General features: G+C 41.5%; 1 protein-coding gene across 2 annotated transcripts; it reads right to left on the reverse strand.

The window, feature by feature from the left end:
• Positions 1–103: 103 nt before the first annotated feature.
• On the reverse strand, positions 104–24,710 carry LOC109855008 (glutaredoxin domain-containing cysteine-rich protein CG31559-like). 2 transcript variants are annotated; one of them, XM_020428745.1, is made up of 6 exons: positions 24,531–24,710; positions 21,888–23,013; positions 21,297–21,821; positions 6,073–6,306; positions 2,769–2,834; positions 104–567 (listed from the first exon to the last, which is right to left on the reverse strand). In XM_020428745.1, the coding sequence occupies exons 2-6, from the start codon at positions 22,968–22,970 to the stop codon at positions 394–396; spliced, it is 2,082 nt and encodes a 693-aa protein (XP_020284334.1). In that variant the 5' UTR covers positions 22,971–23,013; positions 24,531–24,710; the 3' UTR covers positions 104–393. The 2 variants fall into 2 exon arrangements, with proteins under 2 accessions (XP_020284334.1, XP_020284333.1); XM_020428744.1 differs by having other exon boundaries at positions 21,297–23,013.
• Between the last annotated feature and the right edge of the window lie 558 nt (positions 24,711–25,268).

Raw genomic sequence — 25,268 nt, forward strand, 5'->3', positions numbered from 1 at the left:
AGAGAGAAAGAGGGAGAGGAAAAGTAAAAGGATTTGGGATCGTTTGGGGACTTTTGAGGTCAGAGGGAGAAAGATCGTAATATGAATAAAATACAATATTACAAAACTTTACACAAAGTTTTATCAGCCAATATTTTACAATATGCGACAGCACAGCTACGCGATTAATGTTTAATGTCTGTATGCGTTTTGTGTGTATGTCGTTGCGTAAGGCATAGCGTAAAAGTATATTCTTGTAGCACCTTAAATAGAGACGTGAGTTAGTAGAGAGATGTGTGTACGTGTCTATATGTGTGTGTGTGTGTTTGTGTGTATGTGTGATCATAGATCATATAAGAGAAATGATTTGAGCACATTGTGTACGCGGATCTTGCATCGCTCAGAAACTTCTCTTCAGCAATGCGGGCAGCGTATCATACCGAAAACGTCACACTTGGCGCACTTGAGGGCGACGAATTCCACCGTGAAGTCGTTGCGATGGACGGATCTCTTGCTGCCGTGGCAAACGGGACACAACAGCCGTTGGAAACCGCCGCAGTAGGTGCAAACAGCGCACGCATCCTTGCACTGAAACGCAAACGTTTTGCGACGTTGAATTAACCGTGTTACAAAATCATCAATAACTATAATCAGTTGTTTGTTGTGGCAGCCGAGTGTATGCCGGCGCTGTAACTTCCGATCGAAGCAGCTACACGCGCGGCGCGATTATTTGTGAGGAAATTCCCCACGTGCCACGTAAAGTATGATGGAATTGTATTCGAATTGGTTTGTGTTTGGACGGAAAATATTCTCTCGCAAATAGCGATCGCGATCCGATTCTGAACTGGAAGCCGACTCTCGATCGTACCTTTCTCCAACGTAGCGCGCGAATTACAGCGCGACTTCGCGGTCGCGGTGTGTGTACAAGCAGAACTTACTTATTAAAGTAAAGTCGCAAAACAAAACTTAATTAAAAATGTTCTTTTAGTTAATTTAAGTTTTATATTTCGTAATGTGGAAGCGAAGCGTTTTCACGTCGTTTTTACACTCGAGTAAACCAAACATTTAACTTCAAGTTAAATGTCACGTCTCTCTGCCATAAACACTGCAATATCATCTCTTAGAAATATTTCTCATCCGTGAAGTACTAAACTTGACAAGTTGTTAATATTTTTGCTAACGTGTTATCAGTTGCACGTTAAAAATATGCGTTAGATAAATCCCGCATGGACAACAACGTAACGAACACACCTTCCATCGAGCCTTACGTGGAAAAAAAAAAAAAAAAAACTGTAGTTTACACTTTCACTTTTGCGACTCCTAACGCCCGAACTGTAAATTGACTTTTTAGAGTACATAACGAGCTCGACCAGAGCTGGAAGAGTAATGATCACTCCCCCAGAGGTGAATATCAAACTTGGTTGTATCTAAATTCGAACGACATGTATACAAAAAAAAAAAAAAAAAAGATTTATCACGCCAAGTCGTCTGATGTATTATTAATTTCTTCGCTGGTCCGGTCATGTTAGCGTAACATAAAAAATGGTTTTTAGAAAGCTATCTATTATATTATATGATATATATCTCGCGTGTTACTTAAAACAAAAAATATATCTTACGTGTATTTTTATGTCCAGTTTGCAATGTTTATCACGTTACCGATGTATTTACGACGGCAACTATTAATTTACGTCGGAAGAGAGACTAAAGCTGTGTAGGCGTGGATTCAAGAAGTTCACATGTATAATGGCATCGTTTGTTTGTGGCATGCAAAAGTAACAATGGCCGGCGTAAACGTAAACGACCTTTACTTGCAGCAAGGTAAACTAGCGCGACACCGAAAATTTATGATCGCGATACAAAAGGAGACAGGAATTAAAGAAAGAGAGAGAGAGAGAGGGACACACGTGCTTCTAGATAAAAGTGAAAGGACCGTACAACCTTGCGTTCACAACTTGCTTATGTTGTACGTACACGTTTCATCATAGTCCCCTGATCTCTGTCTACGGAGTCCGTGTAAAATAAATGCGTCGCGAATAATACAACAATATCGTGTGATATATTTAAACGGTCTTGATTCTGTGACAACGCGTAAAAATCTCGCGCATCAAAATTATCGATCAATATTTATTTTATTCTTCCGAATGTACACCGATCGTTAGCAGTAGTTCGTTAAGAGCAGAACAGAAAAAAAGAATCAAACGAGCGTAGGCACATCCGCTCTCTTTTATATCAATCATTTAAAAATAAAACTGCGTCTGATTATATAAATTCTTCCATAAAATTACAAAAAAATTTTATTTCCGATGCAATTAATTCGAGTCTCGGAAGTGTTTGCAATTAGATCTCTAACACACATCGTGTCTAAATTTGATATCAAGAAATTGAAACTCCCGAGCGATGATTCGAATTTAAAATAAAGACGGAAGTTATGCGTCAGCATAAAACACAGTCGATTTCGTTTAATTGGCTACGTCGGATTACGAAACCTCGCATGAAATATCGTTAATACACGTTACGGTTAACGGATTATTAAAATTAATGCTCGACCCCGTATATGTATATGTGTATACGTACGTTGGTATATGCGCGTTTTGAAGTCGAAAGAAAGTGCGCCTGTGTGGCGTATGAAATGTTAAGTCGCGATCAATATAAACTCCGTTGATATAAATTATTACTTCCACGCTCGAGCGCGCATCCATGTTAAAATGCGGCTCAGGACGAAGAGAGGATACCAAGGATATACAGCTTTTATAATCTGACGACGACGTTTGGCAAATTCAACTCACCTGGTAAGGTTCTAATATGCGACGTAGTTCTCCCGACTCGTTAAGCCGCTCGACGGTGTCGATACCCTGTAACAAGCAGAAAAAAAAAAAAAAACGAACTGTGAAACGCAATCGTTTAATTTGCGGGACACCCGAACCCCCGAGTTCGAGTCGTGTTCAACACTTTCTTTCCGCCTCGTTTTATTTCACGCGTCGCTGCTACGCGACCGCGTGCCATAAACGCGGAACTCCTCCTTCGGTATGTTGCGCGCGCGCGCGTGCGCACGTCAAAAGTTTCTCTAAAATAAAAGAAAAAAAATCGCGACACACGAGTCTCTCTCCGAGACACACAACATTCTTTCGAGCCTGTCGTCGCAGCTCGCACAAAAGAATTTTATCACACTCGTCGGTCTTATCCTTACGTATATACGTATATATAGTACGTTAGACTATGCGCGTCTCCGTAACGATTGTACCATGCATTTTCATGTCATTGCTAATGAGGCTCTTAATGAGACACGCGATACTCGGGGTTTGCAGAAGTAACGTTTGCCTTCGCGCGATTCTACCCGAAGAGGAAATTTCGCTCCTGTCTCATTCTCCGGAAGACCGACTTCGTTGAATTACAAAAAAAAAAAAAAAAAAAAAAAAACTGATATCTCTCAGGAGATAACTCAACTTGCATTAACACCGGCGATGCGTCTTGCGCGGAAAATTTTCCACTCGATGGAATATAATGTCAGAACTTTGTAAATAAATACAGACGATAGTCTCCCGGACAAAACGGGACATTCCGAAGTTGCTTGCTCGCTCGCGCACGTCTTGTAATGAGATGTAACGTAATATGTACATACATAGTTTTATCGCGACTTTAATTACGACGAGTTATACTCCTTTCACCGAACGGTGAACGCGCGAACTGTCAAACGTGCGGATGAGCAAGAGTGAAAGCACCAAGACTCCGATAATATTCGAAGAATAAGTAAAAACAAAAATACACAAGGAGTGGCAATAGAAAGAAACAGTTTTGTCGATTTTCGGCGTCGATCGGTTGTTTCGTACAAGATAATTGCATGACGCGGTCAGATAGGAATGCAGTTAGGGTAGCTTTATGTACGTGTGTGTACACTTGTGTGCTAGAGACACCAACGACCGTAAGACGGTGTGTAACGCAGGCAATCTCACCTCTCGCGTTCTCTCCGACGGCCTTGGATCAAATAGCTTGACATTTCACTTACGCATATATATCTGCTCGGCCAGCTATCGGCTTGCTTGGAAGTAACTCCCAAGAAACTACGGATACCGCGACGGAGACGAGAAAATCGAGCCCGCGCGCGAATAAAGAGTATTCGCCCACGATAGATTGATTGCGCGACCGCGATCGATACGTAAATATTTATCAAATCAATTTCGCGCGCGTTCGATGCGATTACAAGAGAATTGTTTCTTACTGTCTCCAACTTTCGCGTCGTGTTTCCCGTGACAATCTCTCAGTCAGAGACGTAAAGAAGACTATGAAAGACGACACTTTACACCTGGGAATTTCACGTTGTAATAGAATACCTTGCCGTCTTCGTGCTCTTTGTCATTGTACACGAGTCTACAAGTTTTTTTTTTTTTTTTTTTTTTTTTTAAATAACTAACGAATTGTTATGTATTTTTATTTATTCACTTTCTATCGTTCCCCACTAATTAAATATTGCGCGACAATTTATTGTTAGTTTTTGTCGGTTTTATTTATTTATTTTTTTTTTCACACTATTTCCACATAAATTCGACACAATCCGGGAAGGCACGACTTCCCGTCCACGGGAATTCATTCAATTTCGTTCATCAGTCGACAGTTATCTTTGACATTTCACGTCATCTATCTCCCAACTTTCTCGCGACGTCGATGTCCCTGATTACGTAACGTGTTATCGGCCTTGTGCAAATTCTTCGCAAGGCGCAAAGAGGATGGAGATTCGAAAGGATTCTATAGATTACTCATATAACAAATGCTAATGTTCTGTAACTTTTCTTATATTCGAAGTTATTTTGTTTAAGAAGAAAACAAAGGGAAAGAAGAGAGAGAGATAGATAGATAGATCTATACATTACTGCAAGAACGAAATAACTTGGTTGATAAACGTCAAACGCAGGTAACGGGACGTTCACCACCAGCTGCTCACGTTTTATTATCCAACCTTTTATATAAACCTTTTACATTTATTTTACATATAGTTTAAAAATGACAAAAAAATACAATATTTTTATGACAATTACGCGTTTTACTTTACTTTAGTAAAGTAAATACATATATATGTATATATACATATATATATATTTTTTTTTTTCAAAATACTTCTTTTTAATACGTGATTTAATGGGCAATTTTAAACCAAGGTGTGCAATAAATAACAGTTGCTCTTGATCAAACGTTTCGATTTTTTTAAAAATCATCTTCAATGAATTTAACTTTGTTAAAACAATCCCTTCTGACAGGAAAGTCTACTGTGCAGTTAAGATAAAGTTATTAGAAGTAAAAAAATAAATCAGAAAATGTCAAACGTCGGTTATTTATTTTTTTTTGTAAGATTAAAATTGGTCAAGATGTTGTCTTGAGTGTTTCGTCTGTACTGTTACACAGTACAGACGTTGTTTTAACGAAGTTAAATTTACTGAGGATGACTTAAAATAAAGTCGAAACGTTTGGATTGATCACGAGCAAACTGTTATTTATCACACAACATCTCGCTATCGGCTCAAAATTGTTCGTTAAATCACATATTTGTGGAAATATTTTATTTGATTAAATTAAATAAAATTAGATATGTTTAAAATAAAAATGTATGTGTTTAATGTAATGTGATATAATTTACAGCGATTATAAAGTGTTCGCGATAGTCGAGTTCGAAGCGTGCAATTTCTACAGACGTTTTATCTCGTCAACGGATGCGAACCTTTTCCTCGCTCTCAGCATTATTCGATAATAAATTGTCAGTTATGTTTTCCTCGCTTGAATTTGACCCGTCAACAGACAATAAATACGTTGATCAAGAAAAGAGAAATATTTGTCATAATGTTTGTCAGAAGAGTCGCGCAAAATATATTTCGCTGATGAACTTACAACGTATTTAGAGAATAAATTCAGCTTAAATACGAAAAGATTGAACGAAAAAATATAATTCTACAATATACATGTGTATAATTTCGATTTCTACATATTGGATTTTTCATACGCGAAACAGAAGATCTTTGTCATTTATACTTAAGTTTAGTTTTTTAATTATTTTCCTGCGCGATTGTGTTCAACGTATATTGCGTGATTGAGAACGTTACGTACCCCGATGTGCTGGCCATCGACGAAAAGCTGCGGCAACGTTAGAACTTCCAAATTAATCCGATCTTTAAGTTCGGTTTGTAAATCCGTGTCACGGAATAAATCCGCCTCATCATATTTGACCATATTCGTCCACAGTATTTGCTTCATCTTCATACAGTTAGTGAAGGTCTCCCGCACGATGCCCAACGACGTCATATAAAGCACCACTTTGCCCTTTTCTCTTTCCACGTAAGCCTGAAATAAAATTCAATAATATTTTATCAACACACACACACACACAAATGTAATAAAACTTCTCGTCAAACGTGATGGGAAAAAAACACGTTTCTGAAATTCTTCCAAAAAAAAAGAAAAAAAAACGCAAGCATAATACGCGCGCTCGACGGGGTACACCACTAATGAAATAACAAAGCTCGCTCGAAAGTGACGCGAAGCTCGTGCCTTTCCCTTTATCGGACGATCGATTCTTGGATAAACACGAGCGACAATTTTCGCGCGGAAGAGAGTGCTCTCTTTACGGTTCGACGATTCAATCAGCAGTTCGAACTTCGATTCTTGCTCAGTAATGCGTGCCTTCGTCGGTTGTTTCTTTCATACAATCGATTTCATCGGCACGTGCATAACCAGCGAACTGGCTGTTGCGCATAGAAAACGTCGCTCGGTGATTCACAAAGCGATTGACTAAAACAGTTCGGTAAACTGTCGAAAAGCTTGAAAAAAAAGTAAACGCATTTTTATCGCGCACCGAAACAATTTCCGCAGTAAAAACCGTTTCCATTTCCTTAACTTTTTTGCATACAAGACGTGAGTTTCCCAGATCCACTCAAAACTTTCAAATCGGCGTGTTTCTAGTAAAAAAATTAGTTTTATTTTTAAGCGCTTGTATATCTTCGACTACTAGAGACTTTTTCACTTTGTTTTTTTTTCTTTGTCAACGCAGAATCCTTTGAACTTTCGATTCAAGAAAACAAAGATGAAAAAAAAAATATTGATTGTTCGCGGAGATGTTTGATTTTAAAAGTCGCGTGGGTCTCACAGGACCCGGTCTGTAGATTACAATAATAGTTGTCATTTTTGGAGTCCTGTATGCGGAAAGGTTAATTATTTCACCAATTTGTCATTCTTGCTAAAATGTCACAATTTCTTACGACACGTATAATGCCATGTAAGTAAATTGTCCTCTGAAAACGGATGCAATTTGTAAATTTGTAAAAGACAAATCTTTCATCTCTCTCTCTCTCTCTCTCTCTCTCTCTCTCTCTCTCTCTCTCTCTCTCTCAGATGCAATCTTCATGGTATTCTAGTTGCTTTTTGAATTACCTGCTCTTCCTCTCTTCTCTTGTAATGTCTAATATACTTCCCGGAGCTAAATTACATAACGTCGTTTAGGCAGCCTTCGCTATCCATGAGATAGACGGAAAAGAAAGAAGAAGAGACAGTGGTAAGTGGCCTACGAGATGTACAGAAAGAAGAGGAAGGAGAAACGATTACGCTAAATCAGCTTTCACCGCGCAAAAAATGACTAAGGTAATTCGAGTGTCGCGCATAATGCCAATAACAATTCGTCGATTTCTATTAAGAATTTTACATAATCGATTTTGGTAAGCGCGTTCGCGTGATACACATCAGCAAAATTACGTAATTTTATTTTTGCTGAGACTCACAAAGCAAGCTTTCTTTTCATCTGTTTTTTTTTTTTTTGCAGTAAATACGTGTGCGAGTACGTCAAATAAATTGCGTTATATAAACTTTATCAACTCCCTTTATTAGCGTTACTCGCCCTCGTAAAATCTCGGGGAGCTGCCATTTCCTGCGCCTAAGGCAGACAACGTACGATACGTGTTTATGTCCCGTAACGAGAAATATTTCGGTAAAAAGAAACGTTCTTTTCGAAACGGCGCGACCGTAATGTTCCACGTTTTATGTGACACACCACACGTACGAGCGAACCATTTGCAAAGAAATAGATGTTTTCGAGTTAACGAAACGAATTTACGAACGTGTAAAACATAGGTATGCGATATATTTCGGACATCTCGCAAATTTATCACATATATTCGGTGATTTCGATTCGCAACGAGTTTGATGAAATTTTCGTCGCGATATGATCATTCCGCGCGATTAAATATAATGCAGAAACGATCGCGCGGCGCGCGCGATCTGTATTACAGATCGCCACGTGTTCGCGCGGCACGAACTGCTAATGAATGTGTGTTTCAACCGGGAAAACCGGACTCGTCGTTGTATACCAGGTGCATGATCCGCACGATAGAGAGAAGCAACGCTATCATTGTGAAGGTATGCGAGCGCGGTAAGATCTCCGCGCGACTAACCATTACAAACTTTTTGCTAACCTACTTGTGCCTCCGACCGATACCCGTTACCCTACGCAAATGACACGTGCAATAATTGCCTTACGATCGTAATTACATGCTATCGTGTGAAAAAGACAGAGCCACACGCGAACCAGATGGCCTATAAGGTGAAGTGTCGTACGCTTCGCGAGCCGGAGAATTGACGGAGAGAATTACAAAACACGCACACACACACTTTCTGTACACACAGAGAAATTATGTATTCACAAAGCTCACACTTCCCGAAAGTTTACAGAGTTTTAATTAGAATAAAAATTTATTATATCGTTTTCAACACACACGATATCGTCGAAAGTTGGTTTTCATTTACGATTTCATGATTCACTTTGTGCGTCAGTGTATTATTATAATAGTATTCAATAATACGGTTATAATTTCTCATTTGAATAACAATTTCTCTTCGTATCTCTCTATTGTGAATTTCACGAAAAATAAAAGAGAGAAAAGTGAAATGGCCTCGACGTGTCCTTCCCTTTCCGACGATCATGAATAAATTCGTTCTAATAGATTTTGCGATACGCAGAAAAAAGTTTTAACAAGGTTTTTTATTCCAATACTTAATTTAGGAAAAAAAAAAAAAAAAACGACATGCATGCGCGATATATTTTTCTTGACCGTATGTCATTGTAACGTGTAAAATGCGTCGGTGATTTTGTTAACTTTGTTGTTGTAAACAAATCAACAATTGCATTTGTTTCGGAAGAATGACGGAGGTTCGACGACAGGTTTGATATTTGCTTTTTCTTGTATTTTATCTGTGGGGCATCGAGAATGCACACTTTTTCTCGTACACACGTAATAGAGACGAGAATGGGATATGTGCTTGCAAGAAAATGATTTATTCGTTGCGCCAGTTTCTTGTAATAAATCTTTTCTTTTGTGTGTGCGAAGGAGTGGTATTTGTGTGTGTTAAATTTTTTTGCGCGTCGCGACTATCCCGCGTTTATTCACGCTCGGCAGATCTTACGATCCAGTAGATACATGTCTCTTCGAAACGGTACAGTTACGATAAAAGACGCGTTATAAGTTTGCAAAACCGCATTGTGGCGGCGAACATTGAAACAAAAAAAAAAAAAAACGAAGTGAAAAGAAAGAGAAAAAGAGAGATTATTAAGATTATTAATAATCTTTTCTTTTCTCGGAATATATTGCCAAGTTTTGCGGAAAGAGTTCCGGGCTTTGAAAACTTTTTCCCGCTAAAAAAAAACGAACGAAGTTTAAGCTGAGACGAGTGAAATCTTGAAATTGTGAAAAAAATATCGAGGATTTGTGTGAAAAAGCAATTAACTCATAAGCTCGTTTCAAGAAAATCCAATTGTTATACAGTTTTGTATTGTTTTTTTTTGAAGTTTGTTAATTAATATTACAACAACTTCACAACACACACACACACACACAATGGAGAAAGAGAGAACATAATTTAATATAATTTCAAGATTGATCCTAGATCGCATTATCGTACGTGATTATTCATACGCGGTTAATTAAAAGCTCATAACATCACTGTGTTGCTCTCGTGTTTAGATTAATGCGCTTCAATTTCACAGCGATATAATACAGAACAGCTTGGTAGTATGCTTACTGCGTTCTCGAATACAAGGCAATTTCACAGGCGTTTAATGAAAGTTGCATCCGTTGCCGTACGTGTTACATACAAAACGAAGGCACGCTTTGAATCAGCGATTAATTGACGTAGAATGACTTCGGCGCTGGTAATATAGACAAATCGAGTCGTCGAAGGCGATTTCTCCGTAACTGGAATAATGTTACAAGAGGATCGGGTCGCCGACTGACCGGAATTTAACGTGTTGAGATTTGTTGCGATAAATAGGAAATTAATACGTACGTGTCGCGCACGAGCAACGAACTTCAATCGACACCTGGTAGCTTATTTCACGTGATCGAGAGAGAAAGAGAGAGAGAAAGAGAGAGAAATGTTTTCTCATAAGAGACAGTCGAACGAAGCGTAGAATTAAGTCAATGAAGTTACCGCTACAACATCAAAACCATGCGCCAGAACCAATAATAATGTAAAAAAAAAAACGGAAGCAAATAATTGTGTCAGGTGTCTGTCAACTGATGAATTCGAATCTGATCTCTCCGTGTTTACACAGCGATGTGTTTTTGCGACTGAGAACTAAACGACGTAACGACGAACAAATCGACACAATAGCGAGTAACTAACAATCGACGGTAGCCGTTCAATGCGATTTGGTGTCTAGTAGGAGGCGTAATGGAAATCGCTCGCGCGCGTACTCTATTATTTCTGTAATAATAGTCTCGTGGTGCAACACACACGACTTTCACGACGCGTTGTGCGCGAGAACGAGATTTTGAGCTCGAAATCGAAATCGGGGGTGGAGAAACCGAAAAGAAAATAGAGTCGCGCGCGGTGATGTATAGGGATACGTGCAATACACGTTTTCAGGTAGACAAAATTACGACGGCGCAATTTCTTCGAGTTGTTTCTCACGTGCAAGCGCCGTACGATTGCACAAGACGATTGGTATGCTCGCGAAGACAAGCGATCAACATTGACGCAGCGTATTGACCAGACGGTCGTAGCAAAAAAGGTGAAAGCTTTACATGCACCTGTGTGATACCTAAGCGAATCGCCGCCGTCGAGGTCCTCGGCAGATATGATCCTGTTGGCAAAAGACAAACACTTTCACGCATGCATTAGCTTGGCGCGCAAAGAAGACACGCTCGAATGTACACACACACGCACGCACACTCGCGCGCGCGCGATTTTAGGTCGCTTCTTTTGCTTTTGTTTTTTTTTTTTTTTTTTGTTTTTTTTTTATCTCGGGTGTCTCGTTTCACGTGTGCGTCCACCTTCGCGATTGCGTAATCGCAAGTGTTTCTTGCGAGCGACACGACAAGAGGATGAGAGACAAAAGTCACGCGGCTCGGGTCGGCGATGCACGACGCACGTGACCGATAAAGAGAGAGAGAGAGAGAAAAATCCGTCGTTTTATTTTCTTCGCTGAAAAGATGTCACCGCTCTTCGCAGTCACACAACGTGTGACACAATCGTCCGATCGAAGAAAGAAAGAAACGATCTTCTCGCAAACACACGCGTCTCTCTCCTTGTATGTATATTTTGCGATACTACGTCACGTGATGATGTCGAAACGAGATCTGTGACCTTTATCAGGAAAGACCTTAATCGATGCAAATGCGCCGCTGTCCGATGAATGCATTTCTGTTTGAGTTCCTCTCTTAAGGCTTACGCAAGCGTGATGTAATTCCACGTGCACTTCCTGTCCGGGTCGCGTTCGACGGCCCGATCGATGGATCTCCTTCTCGCGTTCAACACATCCGGTCGAATCGTCTCGCCGCAGTGCGGATCTTTTATCGCCGGTATGCAATTTGCCGCATGTCTTGTTACCACTCTTCGAACATGAATCTTACATATGGCGAATGGCGAAACGCGATTCCGACCGCGGATTTCGTGCGAGAGAGGGTTTATACATGCGGTTCGCGTGTGTGCGCAAGTGTGTGTCCCGTGTGTCACGTGTGTTCCGGCATTGATTATTGAATGGACTAATTGCGGTCGAATTAGTTAGCGAACTAGTTAGCGGTCTAATCTTTCCTGAAACCGTAAACTACTACTCCGAAATGTAAATTTATATGTCAAACGCGTTACATCGACGTCGATTCAAAAACGACATCTTGCTGCTATCTCGCACCGCATTTAAAATTGCAAAAAACAAAAAAAAAAACCTGGTCAATTATGCAAACAGAAAGTGAGGACAATTTACGTATCGTAAAAAGTTTCAAGAGAACAAACGCTTTATCTCTCTTGAATACAAGAGAACGTATAATCTACATACGCGCGTACGCGCTACACTGTGAGAGAATCCGCGCTTTACTCCCTCATCCCCGCGTCTCCGCGAAGAATTTCTTTCTGTTTTAAAAGCGTATGCTTGTTATCTCGCGCTTATATCCTTTCGCACGCATTTTATTTTCTGAACGTACTCCTTCCCCCGCGAGACAAGATTATTTTATGTTAAATCTTTTGATCTTGAGGGACCACGTAAAAGAGAGCGTTACGAAAAAATGAAATGGAAAAAAAAAAAATTATACCAATTCTCTCCTATTCCGGTAGAAATATAAAAAGAGAAACACACGGAAGCGAATTCTGAAGATAAAAATTATTTTCGTAACGACGATCTAATTACGAGCCGCGGAAATACGAAAGAAATATCTTTCTTCTTCTTTTTTTTTTTTTTTTTTTTTTTTAACACGAATTACGCGCGAGCGCGCGCTCGGTAAATCCATATCTGAAATCTACGTATCGCGTAAGATGGGTATCCATTTCCTGTGTTTTCTATTTGTACCGCGCATTATTGTGGAAACGAGATTCCTCAGCCACTGCGGCGCTTCTATTTCAAGAGGGTTTAATTATGCGGCATTGAACAACGCGCGTCATTATGAAATCAACGCGATGGAAAACCTGCTTCTCGCTCATCTCCGATTATAATAGGAATCCGTTACGTATCGAGAGGCAATAATCGTGCGTTTCCCGTTCGCAAAACCCGTTGGGGGGGAGACGTCGACGGTCCGTCAAAAACGACGACGGGGAGGGGGGGGGGCGATGAGAATCCGAAGAGAAGAAAGTGCACTTTCATAAATACGCTCAATTATTTATGCGTGATTGCAACCGCGCGCGTTCGCCGCAGAAATGTCAACGATCTCGTGCCTCTCGTAGAAAGGAGCGTCGACATTCCCACCGCGTAAATACCGCAACGGAGTATACCCGAAAAGAGCATTACGATAATCTGAAGCAAAATTCCTACGGGATTGTTTTCTACGGATTCCGTTATGTTATACACACACACACACACACATATAGGTACTGTGTGTGTGTGTATGTGTGCGACTCACGGATAAACGAGCACGTTTTTCCTCCGCGTTTGCCGCTTTAATTGGATTATAGCTAGTTATATCATTCGCGGATAAATGCGAGCAAAAGTTACGCACGCGGATTGCGTTTGCGAGAGACTTTTAATTAATTAAATATATGGAATGTGTATATATATATATATACACATATGCGCGCTGCACGGTTCATAAAAGTTGCGAACGAATCGTCACTTCGCACATTCGCGCGCAAGATTGGAGAAGTGCGAGAGATTCAAATTATTTTGTTATAAAACCGCAGAATACACGCGAACGTACGTTTATCCGTACTTACGTTTCGACGGTACTTAATCGCGTGAAATAAATAAAAAAAAAACACAGCCTCTTTACAAAACACAACGCCAATAAAACGTTTTAATATTAAAACTCTGTTGTGTCAAGGTTGGCGTGTTGATTTCTCGCGGATAAAATATATTATGTATGTTATTTATCTAGATCGTGTGTACACACATAATTTTGCGACGATTCCCGTTATAAACTTTTGAAACACATCGCAATCTCCGTTACAGATCTGACGGCTAAACCGGTTTCTGACAGACCGTTCAAAAATTTCCCAAAAATTTTGGGTGCGTGTGAACATGCACATTTGTGTATTTCTGTGTTATTTGAAGAACAGCGCGACGGATAGAAGATATAGTATTGCGACCCCTACGGACGCATCGACCTGTACCTGAGCTCGAGAAACGCTCGTCGGAAGAAAAAAAACGCGCGTCGTTCTCGGGAGAATAAAAATGCGCGAGGCAAATTACGCGAAACAGAGTCCGAGAGAGTCATGTGGCTCGTAAGATTAGAATTATAAAGTATATATACGCGCGCATTTTCTCTCGAGATTACTCTCAAGATAGAAATTGTTGTTAGAGAGACTGCGAAACGAACTACTCGTTTTTAATGGTTACGGTTACGATTATAGTTACGACTTGCTGCCGTACCTGCTTTCGATACGCTGACAGAGATTTGTGCGTTCGTGTGTTACTTGTCTTTTTTTTTTTTTTTTTTTACTTTGTCGCAGAGTTAGTCGCACGTAAACGTAAAATTATATATATATATATATATATATTTTTTTATAACATCCAACTGGAATTAAGATCGAGTTTAGAAAATATACAGTTATATATTACGTCGATTCTCTCTGCAACTAGTAAGATTAGTTATTCCGCAAAGCGCTTACTCGAACTGTGCCGTCGTAAACTCAATATCCGCATTATCCGCTCACGTGTAGAGCGGATTTTACACGGCAAAGTCACATGTCTTCCATTATTGGATAATTGGAAGACAAGATACTTGGGGAGGGGGGAGAAGGGACGAGTTCAACTGCCGCCGGTGAGATTTCGAATTTCTGGATAAACTACAGTCGCGAGCGAGGCTTTTATAAAAACCTTAAAGTATTTACGCTAGAAAGTGGGATACGTTGAAATATCAGTCGGAACGCGCGTCAAGAAAATATGAGATAAAACTTGAGAAAAGTAAGAAAGAGAGAGAGAGAGAGAGAGAGAGAGAAAGAGAAAAAAAAAGAGGAAACGAGGAAGGTGCTTGATCGAATTCAGGAGGAGACTGAAACTACTCTGTGCCGCTGTCGTCGTGGTGGCCTCTTTGACCCGCTTTCTCTTTTCCCACCCGATTTGTCTTTGTGGACATGCCTACCGCATTTTCTTCAACTGGGAAATTCATGAAACCGACCCAGACACCTGCCACGGCACGGCGGCGGGGCGGTGTTAGAGATCCCGGACGAATCTCCGTCGCTCTCTCGAACGCGCGGAACAACACACGAGCAACCTCGTAAAAGCGGAAGTCGCCGGTGCGCAAAGTGGGTCGCGTCTCCGCCGTCCGGTGTCATCGGCTTCGCTTCTTGTTGGTAAAGCTCTAATGCAAGATATTAATAATTCAGACATACTTACATAAGTCATTTACGCGGTCGAACGTTCGAACTCGCCGAAAGTCACATACGGCGAAAGTATATTTGCATAAAGAAGGATGAGATTGCACACGCACACCCGATTTCTCGAAAAGGCTATTATCGTGTGTACAACGGAGACGCGCGCGACCCGCGCGGCCATTTCATTATCAAGACGCGCACAATCGCGCGCGCGTATACACAACGTACGTACGCGCGAGAGAAAGATCGTCAATCTAAATATAACGAAGTCTAGCAATTTACCGAGCTGATGATGATCGACATCTCGATAGAAATCTTTTTTCCAATTCGATGCAACGCGGTTTCGCGTTTATTATAAACCACGCTACGTGGTTGCAATCGAAAATCCCGAACGCAAAATGAAGCTCGATCGAAGCGCGCGCGCGTTCAGCATGATCGGCCATGAGCATCGTTTTCGTGCTAAAAAAAGAAAGAAAGTTGGTTCGCGCGGAAGGAAAGACGAAGTGGGTCGTATCTGTGCCGTCGCGTTTATCATCAGGTCACATTTCACCTTCTTCGTTCTTCGGCAATCGCGTCGGGATACCGAACTGGGTTGCGTGCGCGCAACATGTGTGTGAATCGGCTTCATGAAAATTCATAATGAACGAGAGTAATGCCTGCTTAGCTCGCAATCTGCATGTGCCGACTCGTACATGTGACATATCGCATGTATTTACAAACGCAATTGGAAATTATCTGATTTAGCGAGAATAAAAACTCTGTGTGTGCGTGTGTGTGTGTGTGTTGCAGTGGTGCGAGCACTTTCGAATGGGAAAATCTGAAATGAAATTTTATCAAAAAGCATTGCTTTAAAAAACCATTACGAGAAAAACATTGTATATATTTAAAAAATATAATTTAACTTACACAATTACTTTTTTGTGCGTTTCACAAAATTACCGTTAATTTATTACATTTACTGTTCCACTTTCGTCAATAAGAAAGCATACGTTTGGAGAGAATTAAACGTTCCGTATATTGTTGGTTGAATGCGTTTCCAATGTGTTTTCATACGTGGAACAAAATGTGCAATTATGTAACTAGTTGCGCATTAATGCAAGCACAGATATACGAGCAGATATAGAGAAAAAGATAATAACTAGTTTTCTTCTAAAAATGGAAAGTATTTTATTTTTGGTTCACTCAGCGGCTCAAATCGAAGTCGGCTGATTTCAAAGCGTCAAATTATCTAATCTAAAGAGTATCTAATCTATTTTCATCATCGTTTGTATATCTCAAAGAGAGATTGTTAACGCACTTTAACAATCTTATTTTTTGTTCCAAAAAAAAAAATAACATTCTTACGTTTAACCTAATTATTAGGAAATAAAATCCAAACTTGCGTTTAAGACTCGGCAAAAAAATTCTTGACTTAAACACACGCAATAAAACACTTTGCTCGCTACACGGTGCGCGTTATCCTACATAAGCGGATCGTACAGCGCGCGAAATTATCTGATTATCGAATGTAACATTTTAATTGCGTATACTGTTCTCCGCAATATGTTGCTGTTGTATTATCTGTTTGTTTTGGTAAAAAAAACACGGTATTTTTAATTTATTAAAAAATTACAAGTTCACGCAGCTTGTGCGATGTAGGTAACACGATGATATTGTGTAGATTTTGGTAGAAAATTTATTAAAAAAGGCGAGCTTTCGATAAATAAATATTTTTATATCAGACGCGTACTTTACACGCTTGAATATTGCGCCTATCACTGATTCGGAAGCAGATGCGTCATTTCCTATTGCAAGTTTTGCTTCGAAACCGACTCAGTCGCAATAATAATAATCAACCGTGTTTGTTTATCAAGTGCGATCTCGCGTCTCTAAATTCGCAACGTCGAGCTATACACATACGAAAGTTTTTTAACGCAAGATTTCAAGATCGTCGCTACGTGACGTAAGCAAATAACGTCGGAAGTAATTTCGCGGTACACATTTCCGAAACTTGCAATTCCGTTTGCCTACTTGTTCCAACCGCAAAACACTTCTGTGTTGTACACGGCGCGTTGAGCAATTGGAGAAAATCGTCGCGAAGCCAGAGAGTGCCCGCAGTGCATAAACGCGTCTATCGTAAACCGAATTTGCACAATGTTTTTTGCGAAACCGACGATCGCGCAATGTGCAAAATATATATTTTTCACAATGTTTTTTATCACGCGCAATATTTTGCGCAAAGCGCATATCTGCGAGAGATAGATGTACCAGCACGTGTAGACGATAAATCGAGATGAGTCCGCGTGCCTCGGCGTCGCTTCAATGAGGAAGCGAGAAACAACGAATGTAGGGCACACACACACACACACGCAGACACACAGCACGGTGCTTTACTCGAAGCGATATTTATGATTTCAGGTCGAAGTGCTGGTACCTACTTATTTTTTTTTTTTCTTTTTTTTTGTGAAATCAAGTTTCTTGCACCGGCCTCGGTGGCGCGGTCTGCACAATCACGCACGGCATTTCGATGCCATAAATTGCGGTTATCCGACCGTGCGGTTAATGCGTCAACCAATAAAAATCCATTGGCATACAGAGGCGTGCAATGATCCATCAAGTCGTTACTCGAGCTTGAAAAAAAAGCAAGCATTCTTGAAAGTGCAAGTGTTAAGTGCAGTTTCAGCACTTTATTTTTTAACGAATAAAAAAACAAAAAATTAAGAATTAATCAGCGTGACTGATAATTGATGGGTAGGTGTTATTTAACACAATTTGTGCGTTGATCGTCCACAATTTGAAAAACTCAGCTACTGTCAATTTCAAACGTCACGTCACGATGCTACGTTGTTGTGTTCAAATTAATAAATCACGATGAATGCGAAATTTTTAACGTAACGTGCGAAAAAAGACGGCGTAATTTTTCAGTAGTCAAAAATATTCTCTCGCAAGAATCGCGGTTTGCACACGCGAGAATCTTCTCTAACAGTACCGTGTAATTACCGAGCGCGCGGATGTACAATATGTAGCGCGCCGGGCTTATTACAATATCATCATTTTCGTCGCGAGTGTCGATTTTCGTCCAGGAACGGAGAAGGATATATAATCGCACGTTCGCGGCAGATTGCACGTGAAAAGCGCAATCGAGGCGTGCCGTGGAAGTTTCAAAGGCAGATTCAGCCGCGAGGAAGTGCGGGATTACTCTTCGCAGAGAGCCGGCGCATTTGCGTGCAAGCGGAGTAGTATCCCCTCGGTCTCTGTAATTTCGCGAAATAGGCCGCGCGGCCGCACACGCGCGAACGCGATGGATAGCAGCGCGCGATAACAAAGAGCAACGCGAGAGAGGAGGGAGCAAGATGAGCGCACGAGGAGAACCGCGTAGAGAGGTGCTCGCGCGTCTCTCGCGGCGTTCAATGTTTCTCAGTACGTCGAGCGTACTTGCCGTAATATCGTTTTATCGAATCTACCGTTATGCCGATCCGTTCCGCATCGACGATACGAGCGTCATGCGTACACGACATGTTCGCATAGCAACACCGGAAACCTCGTAGTAAAGAGATATACATATATATATATATATATATATATGTGTGTATATATATTATTACGTTGAATGTGTCTCGAATCTATTTGCCGAGATCTTAATAGTTGCTCCTTCAGAAACGAAGACGAAATTTAATGCGAAATACACGTTGAACAACCGACAAAGACGTCAATAGGGTCTCGTGTACGCTACAAGTGAGCCGATTATAGTTTCGATTAATAGCAATATCTAACGACAAGACGCGATAGTAAATATATATTTATATACTCAAAGAACACACACTTGCGGAAGATTATTCATTCACAGAGAGAAGATCGACGTGTAAACCATTCTCAATGCGGTATGAGGGATCTTTAAGAAGTCTACGTACGCGTCAAGAAACACGAAGCCCGCAATGTGACATCTCGTTTTTTTATATTTCACGACGGAAACATGAAAAAAAGCTTTTCCCACAAGTCGAAAATTTTCCGACCCGTAAAAAATCTCATCACGTACCGTCTTAAAAAGAGAAGAAAAAAATAAAGATTTCGGCCTTTTCTTTCTGACCGTGTTTTTTTTTTTTTTTTTTTTTTTTACACCCTTTGGGTTGCAAATATTTACACTGATATGCTTTCAAATAATAATTTTGGAAATAATATAAATTATTTAACGTTATCTCCGGTATCTTTCTCTCTCAATATACAATTAATTGAAATGAAGTACCTGTTAAAAAACTTTTTGCGCCTTCTTCGCAAGCGATTTTATTACGAGCTCGAATAAAGAAGACGCACGATACAGTTTTCCAATCGATGCCACCTGATGATGATTCTAAGCCGTGAAGAGCGCGACGGCGGAAAGCATGACTATCTAACTGTAAATCTAACGCTACGCGTCAACCTGTAGACTATGCGAATCAAGTGCATTCAGCTTGATGCGCGGATTTGCGTGCTCGACTCGACGGCTTGCACCGACGAGGCTGCTCGATACCGATTCCATCTCGTCGGTACGCACCTCAGGTACTCGCTGTGCCAGCACCTGATTTGCATAACAAGTCGACCCGTCGTTTATGATGTTCAAACTCTGTCGATCGGTCGATATTTAAAGTGCGCGAAGCGCCGCAAAGACAGGGAGGCATTATAAAGTCATAAACGGTATCGCGACAGCGATAAAATATCTCATTTTTTTTCAATTTCATATAAGAGACATACATTTTTTTATACACACATTAAAAGTGAACTACAAATTACGCAACAATTTTTCAAGTAAATATTGAAACACTTCAAGTAAATAAAAAAAAAACTGATTCAACTATATACACACCGTCATCCGTGTTTGGCTCTAACAGCCATTTAAACAACACCTTTATTATTTCAAAAATCTTGGAGCTAATTACACACATCATTATTTAAAAAAAAGAACGTTTCTTTAATAGAAATTAAAAACTAATAGGGTAAGTCAGGAGGAGAGATAGACCGTGTGGGTGAGACGGACCGCGTCAGCGTATTTCCTAAACTATTTGTTAGATGTCAGCGTGTATTTATGAGGTTATTGTTAAGTGTGTATTTGCAAGCAGGTAAGTATATTTATGTGAATCGCATTTGCATAACAAATGAATATTTTGCATCTTTCATTTCAATCAGGTGTGAAAAATTCTAACTCACACCACTTTTTGTTTGTGAAACGTTCAAATATACAGATATACGTATTTTTTCTTAAGTTTTTCACATACACATATTCTATCATCTTGAAACATTTTTAAACATTTTCTATGTAAAAATTGTCAAATACTTTCTTGCGTGAAAAACTGCACTGTGGTCCCATTTTTAGGGACAGATGAACCACTAGGAATTTGAGATAGGCTTTTTCGGTATGCAAAACAAAATAATAACTAAACAAATATGCCTAGGAAAGAGACAAGTAAGCCGAAGAACAATTAAAGATGTTATTTAAAAGGGAGAAATGAGTAGAAGAAAATTGTAAAGTGCAACTAAGAACAACAGTGCGTATTTGTTAAACAATGTAAAGTATATCTAAAATTAAATGTACTCTAATGTGTTTTTGTTAAAAAAAAAAATAGTTAAGAAAATGTAAATTGTATTTTTGTAGAGATCCATTTATTTTATATACAGTTGTGTCCAACTCACTCAAAGGGGGGATAAATGGGACCATTGTTATAATTTTTCATATTTCAATTTTTTAAAAAAGTATAATGTTTTTCGTTTCATTACTTATACTACTTATAAGTTTAATAAATGTAACGAATCATACATGAATGATATATGTTTCGTTTGCTCTATGATTTATTACGTAATTTGACTTAAAAAAAAAAAAAATAGTCCATCTCTTCCCGACTTACCCTTCATGTACTCGTACATAGAAAATGTTGAAAAAACGAAACTTCTTTTATTATTACTATTTTTATTACTCTTTTGGTCTTTTGTAAAAAAAAAAAAAAAATGGCAAGTATACCATCACGAGATGGATTTTATTTTTCCACGAATCCTCTTACCGCAATCCCCCAGTGAGATTAAGTTAATCGGACGATACGTACCTTGGAGGTAGGCGTTTGCAGGAAAGTCGCGATGCCCGCTCGCACTCTGTTCTTCACACCGCGCACGGTTCCTTTGGCACTTCGTATGGCTTCTTTGTCGTGGATTTTGTAGCCGGCAAAACACTCGTCGTTCTTCTCAGCCGCGCCGTTCTTCTCGCCATTGGAGTTTTTGTCGTTACGGTTTAATTCGTTCAAATGAAAATTATAGTACCTGTCGTCCTCGTACAGGTACTTGTGACCGGCCGGCCGATCCTGTGCAGCCTCGACATCATCCTGCTCCGTTCTCTCCTGTTCCTTCCTTTCCTCGTACGTGCACTCCTTGACAACCGGCGACAACGCCGATTTGATGTTCTGCTGAATCGCGGGATTGGGACTCCTCACTCGCGGCGTCGAGGAGGCTTTTGACAGGGACGACGTTCCGGATGGCGACGGGGAAACGCTAGCCGAAGACACCGGTGAACATGGCGCGGAGCCTAGTTCCGTTATCGCCGAGACCTGATGACGGATCCCGCTCGATTCCTCAATCTGACTATCATCAACGCCGTTTGTCAGCGCCGTTTGGATGCGGCCCAGTTTCTCAACGACACTTACCGTTTCCTCGATGCTCTTCGGCGTGTCAGTTACCCGGTACTCGTCGCCGTTCATCTCGGCGCCGTTCAACGAGTCGCAACTGATGTTACTCTCGTTGTCATCGCTGTCGACCTCGGCGCCGCTGCTGGTCAAACTCCCGGTGCGATTGTGCGTGCTGCTGGACAGTATCACCGTGCTGGCGTTCTTCTTCGGCAACGGCGGCGGCGTGCCGTCAAGATCGCTGCAGGTACCGCTGTCCAAGGTGTCGCTGGGCGAGCACTGCCCGCTCGACATCACCATGCCGCTTAACGGATTCTGATAGGTGTTGTAGTAGAAACAGGCGCTCGTGCGACCGCCTGCGAGGGTGGACGAGTTGAGAGTTTCTGCGGTGCCGCGGTGCACCATGTCCCCGTTGTCGCTACTGTCGTTATCCTGAACCCGCTTCTCGCTGTCGTTGTTCTCGACTCTGACGGTGTTGTTGTTGTTGTTGTTGTTGTTGTTGCGCTCCTGATTGTCGGACCCGGGCGCCGGGTCGCCGCTGAAGACACTGATTCTAACACAGCCCTCACCGGCACTCGCGCAGTGTCGCTCGTTCACCAAGTTCGTCGCACTCACCACTACCGCACCGTCTTCGCGCTTAACCGATCGTTCGAGCGCGGCACCGCCGTTCTCGATCTCGCGATTTCGCGAGATCCCGTTCTCGTCCAGAGTCAACCGCACTGTCGAGATTACCCTACTGTTCTTGTCGCCATCCGGATTGATCTTGATCTTCACTATATGCGCGGCCTGCTGCGGTTGCTGCGACTGTTGCTGCCACCGTTGATGCCGCGACGATTCGACGACGTTGCTCCGCTCGTCGTAGCCGCCGTTCGCCGATTGCGCTTCCGGGATGATTCTCCTGCAGGTTGTCGCGGGATCGGTAGCGGTAGGAGCGCTCACTCCGACGAATACCGTTGCTCCGGGCCCGTTGGCGAGAGGCGGCGAGACGGAAGGAGAAACGGTCCGGATTGACACAGTCTGCCGAGCGGCCTGGCTCGCCGCATCCCGGGCCTGAGTTTTCGCTGGTAGTGGCGGAGGAACGGTCATCGTGACAGTCTCATCCATACGCGTATACGAGGTCACCGTTGCTTGACTTGATAGGCTTCACCTTGAGAAGGAATTTGGAAAGTCAAGGATAATTACGGTTGATCATTGATTCTCTCTCGTATCTCTCTCTCTCTCTCTTCGCGGTTTTCTCTTTCTCCGTCTGGTTTTTCTTCGTCTTCTTTGCACATTTGCATTTATCGATTTTTAATTAACGTTTAAGAAGAACGTTAGCTCTCGCGTTAGTCTCAAGTACGCGTATTATACAAGACGAAAACGTAGGTAGCGCGCATCCGTTTTTTGTTATCTGACAGAATCAGTAAAGAAGACACAATTGACCGAGCGACTTTAATGCGCGACGTTTTCCGAACGGCCGCGGCAAATGTCGAAACAAATGTCTATCGATGCGATTTATCGCGGCATTAATTCACCGCAATTGCAACGTGGAACCCGAACAACTGCAATTCGAAGCAAAATAACACTTGATCAAAGTCGAGTGCCGTTTGAACGCACGGACTGCTTTTCATCGACACATTCATTCGCGGACGATTTGCGCTCTTGCAGCGCGCGCCGTAACTGAAATATTAAACTAATATTGTTTCTTTGTAGCCGCGCGCGCCAGTTGTAACGTTTATAATCAGCTGAATTAATATATGGTAATTTGTCCTTTAAGCGACTTTTTTTTTCGACGTCACGCAGAGGTAAATTTCCTTTGAGCTTGAATTAATCAAGCGATACAAAGTCAATTTAAACAGACGATATCTAACGCGCATTGAGTGCCCGCGCCACGTCATATTGAAATTGAAGTTTTCCGCGATTCTCTCAAACTACCGCGAGGATTTCAATAATTTAACTTTCGTCGAAACTTCATCACGTTGCGCGCGCGGTAATTGTAATTCCAAACTGCATGCGTGAGTAAAAAAAAAAAATATTATTCTTTAATTAATTATTCATTAAAGATTGTTTTTATTAATTAAAACTGTGCGTTATATATTTCCGTCATCGCGCAACAATGGACCGGCACCAATTCACTCTGGGAAATCGCTCAAATTCTGACGATCGACCGTGAAATTGCGCACCGGATTCGCAAGGACGAGACGCGCGGAGAGTAGACGTGACGGAAAAGCTTGACGAATTGCGTCGGCCGTTCGAATCAGGTCGAGATGGAGCGTAATCTGCCTTCCGCAGATCTCGTCGAGAAAAACTTTAACACCTTGCGCACACCTGTGCGAGATCGCGTATTATATCAGCCGCGTGCGCGTGAAGGAGAAAGATCCGTGTGGTACGTACGGGACCCGGCACGCGGAAAGAGAAAGAGAAAACTATCTGATGAGAAAGAGGAAAGCGTTATATATATATACATATATATATATATATATATATATATATATATACACATATATATTGTCGGGGNGCACGTTGTCGTTCCTCAGTGCGCCGTGCCCCTCGCAGTCTCTCCCGATACCGTATATATTCCGCCCCTCCAGCGTTATATATATATACATATATATATATATATATATATATATATATACACATATATATTGTCGGGGACTGTGAAGGCAGGATAGCACCACTTACGAACTGCATATGTGTATCAAGAGCGACACATAGTGAACTTCGAGACTCAGCCGTTAAAGAGCCGACAGACAAACTGCGACGACGAAGACGACGACAACGATCAACGGGTGATCGTTCACAGCACGGAACGTCAGTAACTGTACTGGAGTGCCGCTGACACTCACTCATGCAGTTTCGCGGTTCGGGTGGGGACTGGGGAGTCGGGCCCCGGGGACCACAGGTATAACGAAAGAGGGAGTGGGAAACCGTCGGCCCGTCTACGGGGAACGAAGGCATGCGGAGGTGGTGGAGAAGAGGAAAGAGGAGAAGAAAAAGGCGAGACCCGAGGAAGGACGGGAACGAGTTCTCTTCGAGAAGCCGGCTTGTTGTAATCACCCGACAGGTACCTGCTTGGCCGAGTGGTGGACGTGGCGTCCTCTATCGAACCAGTCGGGAGATCGACCATCCGGTTCCTTATTTAAATACCTGACTCTTTACCGTTCACCGCCTTTCACGTGGAACTCACGTCGACTTGGCGCGTAGGTGTGCGAGCACGCACGTACATACGTCCGTATATATGTATATATATATATATATGCGCGCGCGCGCACGCACGACACGTCTGTGTACACCTGCCAAAAATTTCACCGCTGGATGTTGCAGTATATTACTTACCCGGGCATCTCCGTCAGACTGTTCGCTTCAATGTGTACACGGCCGTGTCTCGTGAATGGCCGTGTGAATGGAAAGCGCGATCCC

The sequence above is a fragment of the Pseudomyrmex gracilis genome, unplaced genomic scaffold (genome assembly GCF_002006095.1).
Source record: "Pseudomyrmex gracilis isolate BER0280 unplaced genomic scaffold, ASM200609v1 scaffold_78, whole genome shotgun sequence".
NCBI classification, from domain to species: domain Eukaryota; kingdom Metazoa; phylum Arthropoda; class Insecta; order Hymenoptera; family Formicidae; genus Pseudomyrmex; species Pseudomyrmex gracilis.

Bases quoted from the DNA above. Each gene is read 5' to 3' on its own strand.
- LOC109855008 (XM_020428744.1), bottom strand. From the start codon at position 22,970: ATGGATGAGACTGTCACGATGACCGTTCCTCCGCCACTACCAGCGAAA. The intron at 6,307-21,296 runs GTACGTATCGTC...ATTTTATTTCAG, and splicing joins TGCAAACGCCTACCTCCAAG to GCTTACGTGGAAAGAGAAAA. The intron at 568-2,768 runs GTGAGTTGAATT...TTTGCGTTTCAG, and splicing joins GCATATTAGAACCTTACCAG to TGCAAGGATGCGTGCGCTGT.